This window comes from Bremia lactucae, linkage group LG7 (assembly GCF_004359215.1).
Source record: "Bremia lactucae strain SF5 linkage group LG7, whole genome shotgun sequence".
Taxonomy (NCBI): domain Eukaryota; phylum Oomycota; class Peronosporomycetes; order Peronosporales; family Peronosporaceae; genus Bremia; species Bremia lactucae.
Window position 1 is genome coordinate 885,347 of NC_090616.1, and position 10,994 is coordinate 896,340.

Below are 10,994 nucleotides of genomic sequence, written 5' to 3' on the forward strand. Positions count from 1 at the left end.
TTATTCAATTACTTGATTTTGGATGCAGCGGAATGACCCATACAATAAAAATATTTTATATCGTCTTTAAATCGCCCTTTTGGCATTTGGTATATCACACCCCTTAAATTAAATTAGGGCACCGCTTTATCTACAAACCCTTATTATCTACATGAGATTAGTGACTGCGTTGGCGATGTTAAATGTACGGCTTCTAACAGGTGAAAAAAAGTTAAGAGCGCCCGCAAATGATTGGCGAGTCATAAAATGAGCGAAAAGAAAGAGCAGCAAACCGAACAGTGAGGGAGAAAATGAGCATGCATGTTAGTTAGTCTTTGGAGGTCAAGCTAAGGATGATTTTATTGTACTTTACTTCTACCAACTTTTGCGGAAGAGAATCAAATAGGCGAATCTCAGTGCTCTTTTTTGTACCAACCATGAGTTAAAATTGCCTTATGTTTCACTTTTTTGTCGGCTTTCATTCGTAATTTCTTTGCTGAAAAAGCATCTTGCTATTTAACATGAAAGGACGCATATATTGCGAAGTCTTTTGCAGACCTTCCGAGCTACGGAAGCTGGGAAGGCCTACATAAAATTTTCTAAATAAGTATTCTAGTTATCAACAAGTTGTTACCATTACGCTACTCATAAATAAATACAGAGGTAAATAATTAATGTGTGTGGCTACATCGGTTCCCAAATGTAATTTAGCGGGGGATGTATCAATGTCCAAAGGGAATTAAAGACGTCTTTAGAGGTATAATTGTCAATTTTGCGATATAGCGGAATGATGAAGCTGTTCATTCTTAATCTGTACTTTTTATTTAATGAAACAAACAGAGGGGGAGGGGGACTATACCAAAACGGGTGTAGACGGGCACGTCGTAATGCGGCGACGCTCTCCTTCGACACACACCCTAGCACAGCGAGGGAGCGGTTTAACCTGCTTCTCGTGCGTGCAGTCAGGTAGTTGTGGTGGGCGCGTTAGATATAATGTGGCAAAGATTTTGAATTTTCTACAATTGCTTTGCTCGGTGTGTCTCCGGGTATTTTGATTCAGGAATCGCTACAGCCTGAGAACATCGGCATATCCTGTTTCCGCGTTGCTCAAGTTTCTGAGTTTTTTACGACTTCTTAAATTTTGTGACAGCTTTGATTGAACGAGGATGTGTCATGAGAAGATGAGCCTCAATATTGATTAGGCTCATTTTCAATCCGTCTTAAGAGAACTCGTATCTCACAGCGCTTGGTGTCGCTTTTTCATAAAGTGTGACGATACCCCCCCCCACTTTTTTAGCAATGGAATGGACGCTCGTGTGATGGCATTTACATCCAGAAATGCCTCGAAGTCGTGCAAATGATCTGGAAGTGTCTTGACGCACTGTTGAAACAATTCGAATTCTTCAGATGCGCTAATTTATATCGAGATCCAAGTCGCTTGCTTCTTCAGGTAACCGCGTCGCCAACTATCCTTACCCTTCCACTTGTACAAATTGGTTCCATACCGCTTGGATTTTTCGTACTTACTATGGCAATAGCCTGTTGCATCCATACCCGTTTCTCTCGCGCCACGCGCTTATGATTCAAATAAAGTTCTGCAATCTCTTGATGTAATACCACTTGCATCCTTGCCGTCTACCCTTCATACAATCGTTGCAAATTCCCAAACGCCAAAGCCCCATTCGTCGCCCCTCGGTCCTCACCCATCCGTCTCATTTGCTCCAACTCCGTCAATCGAATGACATTTCGACGCCAATCCAATTTTTCCCACTCTTTCTCTCGGTACATGCGATTGACTGGACACGTAACCAAATGAGCAGCTTAACTCTCACGAGCACACATTTTTTATACCCAAGGACAGCAATAAAATAAACGACGTCGTACAAGTAGAAATCCGTCATAGCATCGTCGAATTTGTGGCCCAACGTATCCGGCACCTGTTGATAGACACATGCGACTCCAAGTCTTCCAACATGCAGCGATACGTGCATCCGAACCAGCTACTGGGGCACACGACTTTATAGTCTTCCGAAAACCTCCAAACCGTCGATTGAAACCATTGCCCATTCATATCATCCAGAAACAGTTCTCGCATTATTGCCGCTTGTTCCTTCTCAATTGTTGCAATCGCCCATTGACGTCTGCGTTAAATTTCCTCTTCTTCTTCACATTGAAGCTATTTCAACACGTCCAAACGGCGAGCTCGCTCGTTCTCGACCGCTTCTATCACCTATTGGGTCCAACAAGCCCGTTCCATGGCCTGTTGCTCTTGTTCTCCACGCATTATAGCATGTATTTTCGGTTTGAATACTGGATTTCGAATATATCGTGATGGTGTCGGAGCGAGCGAGTTGTAGGAAGAAGAACCTTGAGTATACAAGACGCATTCGCATCGGATGGGCAATGCATCGGAGAAACGATCAATTGCCTGCTAGGATTGAGACTTAGAAGCGGTCGAAAGGCACTGCCGTGACGCGAATACCTGCGGCGTCTTATAGCGGGAAGAAGCAATCAGAAAATGACCTGCGCGACATCAATTATTTCTTTGGGTGACGTTTACGCGGACCCGAGAGGCTCTTGCGTGGTGTCACCGCGTCTTTTACGGACGTAGAGGGGTCGTGACTCATCATTCGAGCCCGAACTGTAAAGTCATTTCATACCCTCCACCGTGAACTCCGGTGCATCAATAAGCGAAACAAGCGCCATGTTCAGCCATTCGACATGACATCGTTAATTATGTTTTCCGTCTCCCCCAAACGAGAAGCGGTCGAAAGGCACTGCCGTGACGCGAATACCTGCGGCGTCTTATAGCGGGAAGAAGCAATCAGAAAATGACCTGCGCGACATCAATTATTTCTTTGGGTGACGTTTACGCGGACCCGAGAGGCTCTTGCGTGGTGTCACCGCGTCTTTTACGGACGTAGAGGGGTCGTGACTCATCATTCGAGCCCGAACTGTAAAGTCATTTCATACCCTCCACCGTGAACTCCGGTGCATCAATAAGCGAAACAAGCGCCAAGTTCAGCCATTCGACATGACATCGTTAATTATGTTTTCCGTCTCCCCCAAACCCTGATGGAAGGCTTTATCTGAATCAGCGGCTCGAATCATCCTTGCAACGAAGACCAGGCAATGGCCGTTGCCGAAGGAACAAGTCGATTGTATCAATGATTTTTTCGACAATCGAGCCAAGGCCGGACATGAATGTGAGAGCAGGTCGCCTCACTGAAGCCCGAACTTCTGTGTGCGTAAGGTACAGGTGAATGGCGCGTAGATAACGCTTACAATAATCTATTCGAAAGTCTTGCCGGTCCCTAAGAAGGATGCATAATATGGCCTACATCATGCAGTTTTCTTATTCCGCCCCTCCGCAATGAAAGTCGACATTGATGAACCAGACCTTTCTGAGTCGATATAGCTCCACTCATGTCGACATAGTCTTAATACACCATCTCGTGTCGCTATTCGTCAATCACAGCACTGATCCCAGAAACTTCCAATAATGCTGAAGCACTGGCCTTCACAAAAGCTGACACATAACGACAACTTCCACTGTGCTTGGCTTCAAACGCGTCCTTGTACTGCTTGAAAAAATAGATCCATGAGCTTTAATATTCGACTTCTTCGAACGACGTTAAGCTAGCGACAGTGTTCTGATATTCTTTTAGCCGTTCGGCCGTCCGTAGACGAAGTCTTTGCATTTTCTTACGACAAAAGTTACGCTTAGAGATTGCCAGTAATGGATCGACGCCAGCAACCAATTCAGGGATCGGCATTCTTTGGTGATGTCGTTACTTGTGCGCTTTCAGTGCCTGCAGCATATAAAAAGAAGCGTTTCTACAAATACATTGTCATCGATGACTGCTAGGTGCTTTCCCAGCGCTTCAGCAAAGGGTACTCGGACGTCGACCCTCACCTTGTCCGTCTCAAGCACAACACCAAAGTTTTCCGCAGCAACAGCGTCTCCAGGCTGCTTTTATTTAATCCACGTAAGTTCCTTTTGATATCAAATCACCCATCCAGGGCACAGGCACGTCGGTGGGTTCACCACAGCTCCTGAATCCGCGGACTTGTAACGGCGATGTGGCTGAGACGTTTCACGTAAGCGGGTAGTGCCGCTTGATCGATGGAGCACGCTGGGCTTGGATGAGCGTTCAATAAAGACGCCATCACGACTAGTAAGGACGTGAGAGAGCGGTGCGCTGGCTATTAACTCGCAGCAGCGCGGAGCACGAAGCATTTCGTGCCGTGCATTTTTGCGAGTGGCGCCAACGTATCAAACGAATTTTACAGAAATAATCTCTTATTATGAATATCATTACAGTCAATTCAAAACGCAGGTCTCATGCCAAGTTTTGGGACTGATAGTTGTTTTAAGAAAATTCGAATTTAACGTGGCCAAAATCTCTCTCGGATCAAAGGATGGCGTCATTTAAATCCTTCGTCTCAAGAAAACCAGCCTCGATCGTAGCCATTGCATTTTCGACTGACGCCCGGAAGATTTTCATCACCACTTGCGCGACGGCGACCTTGCGCTAAGCTGCAACATGCCGCACGTGGCATCTCAAAAAAATTCGCACGATGCATCGTCATGCCCAAACACGTGCCCCTCAAGCTGTATGCCGAAGCCTTTAAATCGATCAACAAGCTCGGATTTTTGTGCATTTGCGTTCGAGAATGGATCGGACTTGTACGGAGTAGAGCGAATTACAAACGGCCAGACTGTCTTAAAAAAGGACGCGTGGCATGTTTTTTCAGCGAACAAACCATTCGACCGAGGACAAATTGTCTCTTCTAGGGCTGGCGAAATATTGCTAGGCAGCTGTAGTACTGCAGGTACCTCGCTTGTAGCGGAGCTACCTCGCTCCTAAAGCCAGAAGAAGACTTTTAGACTCAGAGAGTCTCTTATTTCTTGGAACTAATGGGATTGATAACTTAGGGAGTCGCACAAACTATTAAAGCTTAATGAATCCTAGTTAAACCGAGTGACAACATTTGCTCCATTGCTCTTTGAGGTTGGAAGATAAACAGCTAACCGTTTGGTTGTGTTTTGCATTTCTTTGTCCCATGACAATCAAGCGTGAGTCACATACACTTAGCTCCTTCCTCGACGATGAGGGAATGGTGGACTTTATAGGTCACTCTCCATGAGAGGAAAAGGAGAAAGAGCGTCGCTCTTACACGCCTTCTTCTCCGGATGAACGTCGATGAGCCCCGATTCCGTTCCTAGAACGTGGTGTTGCTGATGTCTTAACTGCATTGAGCAGGAGACAGGACCCTGAGTCCAACATTATTACGAATTCGCTCGATGAAGAGCAAGAGCGGGCAATTCTCATGAAACAAGCTCGTCTTGAAGCTACAAAAAAAACGAAAGCTTAAGCTCATAGTAAGTACAGATTCATTCCGCTTAGCGTGGAAGAGCGTCTCAAAGAGATCGTGGGTCACAGCTTGGCCATTTGGATCTCTTGTTTCACGGTGAGGATGCCGGAGGAGATTGCTGCTCGCGACGCTCTTCATGAGCGATACTTTACGCCGAAATTAATGGCGCGAAGTAGTATCGGACGCGAAGTCAATACCTGACGCGTTTCCGTGATCAAGCCCGTGGGGCTTCGATGACCTCAATGAGGAAGACTCCGATCGTTTTGTTTCCAAACTTATCAAAAAGCGAAAACGACGCTTCGTTTGTGACCTGGGTACATCGGGCCTGCCGCCTCCACAATATTTGGAACATTCGAGAGTCTGCGAATGTGGCTGACGTTCGTTTGGAACGGAAGCTTTGCTTCGATTTCGCCAAGCTTAAGGCCAAAGGCCAGTTACGTCCGGCATTTATGCCGCAAAACGAGGATAAGCCTAGCCAATATTTCAGTGCTTCGTTTGATCGAGCACCATGGATCAAAGCCTCACAGAGGCTATAGATATACCTAATCCCACTTCTAGTGGTGGGAAGCGTCGTTTGACGCAAGTTGACCCTGAGCTTGGCGCTCAAATACGTCAACGGCGTACGGGCAATCTTGCCGAAGAGGTACCTCAAACTCCCAAGATTTTTTAAAAGACCCCAGCCACTTCACCAGATACTAGTATTGGCCTATACGACGACGTCGCTTTAACATTGTTTCACACGAAACCTAAGGTTCCTTCGCACATCAAGCAGCGCGGGGGGGGGCGAAATTTCGGCGGAAGGTGCTTTGCTTCTTCGTGAGGTCGTTGCTCGGGTTGAGGGCTCTATTGAGGCGGTTCAGAACCGTGTTTTGAAGCTGAAGCATCAGCAGCCTCGTTAAGAAAGCCAGCTGGACATCCTGGTTAGGATGCAGCAATCTGCGGCACGACCGTCTGTCTTGGCACAAGCGCCTGTAAGGCCACGTGTGAAGGGTCCCGATATGGCTTAAGCAAGCCAACGTAGAACACTGGGTGTGTACGCAGCTTGCTAGGAAGGTTAAGCGTGCAAGCTAGGCCCTTCTTGGTCACGACCGTAAATGGTCCAATAAAGCGCGGGCACAATTTGGTGTTGAGGACTGCAGGAACTAAGTGAGTAGGTAGATTTTTAGCGTTTAATAACTTCGGTCTCCGACCATATAAGAATTAATATAGGTTCTGCTTTTGGCATCTGCTTGTCCATATTGTTTGTCTTGGCTATCAGCCATCGTATCACGTACATGTTCTGACACTAATCATGTCTCGAGAATTTTGCTTACTTATTTTCAAATGGTTACAGGGCTGATATCAGCAAGCCTATCCGCTAACTTCATCCCACCAAGCCCTGCGTCCCGCAGTGCTATCGTTAACTGAATGCGTGGGTGGGTGAGACCGTTGACATAGAACGGAGTATAGCCTGCAGAGGCATATACAGCATTATTTAAGGCAAACTCCACCACCTGTAGCATTGAGCTACCGAGCGTCATCATGTACGTAAGAAAGCCACTGCATACGCAGCAAGATTGACTGATCCGTCTAAGCCACAACTTCGGGTTTGGGCACCTAACTCGCTGGTCTGGAATGACAACGATCGATATTATATTACGTTGTTCGACTCATCCAGGCTTCACTGCTGGCGACACACCTCCTGTCGGCATCCTCACCCATAATGATTTGCGTTTACGCATCAAGCTTAAGTGCTACGATGCAATAATAGGTGCACATCGTGGGCGCGAGTAGACATATCTCACGATAAGTCGCGTCTTCTACGGTCACGTCAGTATGAGTTCGTCCACAAGTACATGCGCGCTTGCGAAGTTTGTCAACGAGTAAAGCCCAGTGCATTATCTTGTGCTCCGTTACAACCTCTGTCTCTTCCGGCAGATTGCTGGTAGTCCGTATCTATGGACTTCTTCTCCAAATTTTCAGACGACTATCACAAGAATAATGTTAGTCTCGTTTTTATTGATCGTTTTAGCAAGATGGTACATCTTTCTGCAGTCGTGGGGTCGATCACAGCCAAAGGCTCGTGTCTTTGTTGACACAATATTTCGACTCCATGGATTACCTCGTGAACTGGTCTCAGATCGAGACTTAAAATTCACGGCGGAATTCTGGCAAGCTATGTTTAAATATCAACACAATTGAAATGTCAACTTACGATCATCTTGAATCAGATGGTCAGACAGAGCGTGCAAACCGTATCCTTGAAGAGAAACTTCGCGGATACGTCCATTTTTTACGTGTTGGGGCGAGTTTTTGCCGATAATAAAATTTGCCATCAACAATATAGTGCATGCTTGTACAAAGCATACACCGTTTTATGTGAATGACTTGCGCCATCTACGTATGCCCACCTTGTTTGTGAGTGACTCTTATTGAAGAGGGGCAGGGACTTGGACGAGCAGAGAACAATCTAGCTCTTGCTCATCGAGCATTGGCTTCAATGCAAAGGATACCAATGGTGATTTAGTTAAGACAAACTTAGTAATTTTTTAAATGCTATTTCTGATTTTGATACTGAAAGACTCAGCATCGATAACAATATTAATTTGAACAATAATGCTTTTACTTATGTTGAGAATGACATCGTCGCGGTGCGCATCGGTTGCGCTGAGGCCAAAACAAAACCGAGCCAGCAGGTGATTTCCTACTGGCTATAGAAACAGTGGCTCGTTTCGTACACGATCGAGCTGCCTCGTAGGATGCGTATGCATCCTACGTTTTTTATGTTGGACAAATCTGCCCTTACCATCAGTATGAGGCTTCTTATCACCCCGAAACAGTCTAAGGCGTCTGCCGAATTCTCATGGTCCCGAGCTGAATAATGATAGGCTCGTAACAGAGTCTAATTCTCATAAATCAGACGATCTAGCCTTTCCTCCAAGAAAGAGATCTTTTAACGAGCTGTCACCAGCTCATTTTGAAGGGACTGTCGTTCGCCAGTTGATCAGTCGCAACTTGCGCACAATTCTCAACTGGTCACGAAAACATTCTCAACCGTCATCGCTATCTCGCGGCGACGAGACGAGTTATCTGGTTCGTTGGCAAGGGTATCCAGCCTTGCTTGATAGTATGGAACCTCGTTCCCAACTGACGATACATGTTCCGGGTCTCGTCTTGCAGTACGATGAGACCCATCCTCCTCGACAGAGGGTCCCTCAGAAAACAAGCGCTCCCCGTGCTCGTTAAAGGACTTGAGGTTCCCAATCCTTTCGCGCATCTCACAAGAGAATAACGTCCTCCAACGAGAATCTTTTAGGGGGTATCGCTCTTAACGGCATGACCTGCACCCTTGAAACAGCATGGGCATGAGTCCCCCCGCGATAGGAAAGGTACCTCTGCCACCTTAGACAAACGGTGCATGCTTGTAGCGTGCACCGACTACGGTCCGTTTTTCGAACTGCTCACGGAAAGCATCCAGTTTCTCAAGCCAGACCTTACGGCCTATGCTTTGCGCATTCTGTACAAAAGCTGTCCAAGCTTGGAACAAAATTTTGACATCCTTTGCCCGCTTAAAAGTGTACCACCGATGCTAGAAAAAGGCATCGATGAAGAATAGTGAATTTAAGAATAGTGAATTTTGTTTCGGCCTCACCAGGCCTGTGAAGCCTGGATGAGTCGAACACCGTAATATGATATCGATCGTTGTCATTCCAGACCAGCGAATTATGTTACTCTTAGAGGGCAACCAAGGCTTCTATTCGAAAGCACACCGCAAAGTATTGCGGTCCCTCTCTCATTTTCTCATGTTAACGTTAACGCTAATATGACTCTAAGAGCGATCTTTAGATTCACTTCCTAGTAATGCAAAGTAGCATCGCTACCAGCATTCTTCCCTTCACGATCACTTCGTTCCTGGTAACTAATACTAACATCACCGGAAAGGTCGTTGCCAATGGAGTCATCTTCAGATGACCCCCACCAAAGAGGTCCGACGAGTCGAACAAACTCGTCATCACCTCTTTGGTTGTCACGTTAGAACCCGAAGTTTGAACGGGCTCTGACCCGAGCGGCCTTCACAGTAGCCACTGAGTCGGGTGGTGACGATGACTTGGACCAGTCACCTACAATTGGTTTATTAGGTGACTTGTCACCGTCACCTGCAACGGCAGATGATATATCCCAGTCACCTCCAATGGGAATAGGAGGTGACTTATTCTACACAGTAGACGCTAATGCGTTTACTGAAACATTTGCAGCACCAACAGCTCCACTGTTCCGTGCAGCTGCCAGCTTTGCAGCGTCACGGGCTACGAGCACGGATTAATCGACGTATTGATTTCAGAAAAAAATCAGTAATGCAATAAAAATTGGAATTTTAAATACAACAATCATGCAAATTACACAAAGACATAATAGTATTTCACTGTCCCTCCACATCAGTCATCGTAGTGACTGTTATTTAGGGGGTGATGTAACGGGGTGTACCGTTACATAAGTATTATTACCTATACAAGGATCAATAGATATTATTTTCTTAGAGAAAAAATATTTAAAGAAGAACAAATTTATATCTTTAATAATTTACTCAATAATTATAGTAGTACCGAATTTGGTAATATTGTTGCAATAAGACAAAAGCTCTATTATTTAGTTAATTGAATATTAAATCAAATCCAGCAAACGTTAATGTACGGGTTGTGTATCGTTACATGAAATTAACACTTAAAGGTTAATACTTAATATATTATTTAAAAGTTAGATAATATTAGAGAATATTATTAGGGAATATACTTTACATAGTTATACTCGGAAAGCTTATCCATTGCTAGATAAATGCCATTTTATCTACTTGCTCCGCGGTCTAGTCAGCACTGGACGCGCGCAAAGAGAGAGACAGATAAGACTTTATTGCATATTTTGTATTAGTATATAATTAAGTAAGTAGTAAATAGATAGAAACAGAAGAACTTAATTATATTATATACAGTTTTATTTTAACCCTCTTTAAAGCAAGTGTTTTATAAGAGATTCTTCCTCTTCACGTACTAGTGTACGTGAAGTGACGTGTGGCACCACTTGCGCTGAAGCAGTGCAAAGTGGACTTAAACTGAAGCAGCACAAGTCGGTAGTGCCCGTTACACCTGGTAGCACTTTGTAGTCCGTTCAAGGGCCACCGCTCTATCATCAAAGATGCGCATGTTCGATGATAATGGGAATACGCATCACGTTTAGTATTAGATTATAATTGAGTTAGCATTTACAAGATAGATAGAAGAGATACTTAATTATATTAATACAGTTTTTATTTAACCCTCTCTAAGCTAGTTGCCTTGAAGAGAAGTCTTCCTCTGCACGAACTAGTGTACGTGAAGTGACGTAAGGCACCACTCGCAACTGGAGCAGTGCGAAGTGGACTGAAGCAGTACAAGTCGAAGTGCCCCGTTACACCCTGGTAGCACTTAGTAGTCCGTCCAAAGACCACATTTTCCACATCTAACATGGACATGCTAGATGATAGTGGGAATACGCATCACGTTTCCCGTGAAAGCTACTCCTTGCTAAGTGACATAGAAAGGAGTGCTGTCGAACGAATGAGTTCGACCGTAGGAAACGATGCAATCTTGGCAATGCTGTCAAATTTGGACAGAGATGCCCTC

At 45.2% G+C, this 10,994-nt stretch overlaps 1 protein-coding gene across 1 annotated transcript; it reads right to left on the reverse strand.

Annotated features, from left to right (window-relative positions):
- Window positions 1-3,985: 3,985 nt before the first annotated feature.
- CCR75_007750 (uncharacterized protein) lies at window positions 3,986-4,219 on the reverse strand (the record flags this gene model as incomplete). The annotated part of the gene is made up of 1 exon (XM_067965808.1): window positions 3,986-4,219. The coding sequence occupies one exon, from the start codon at window positions 4,217-4,219 to the stop codon at window positions 3,986-3,988; it is 234 nt and encodes a 77-aa protein (XP_067815949.1).
- Window positions 4,220-10,994: the final 6,775 nt, after the last annotated feature.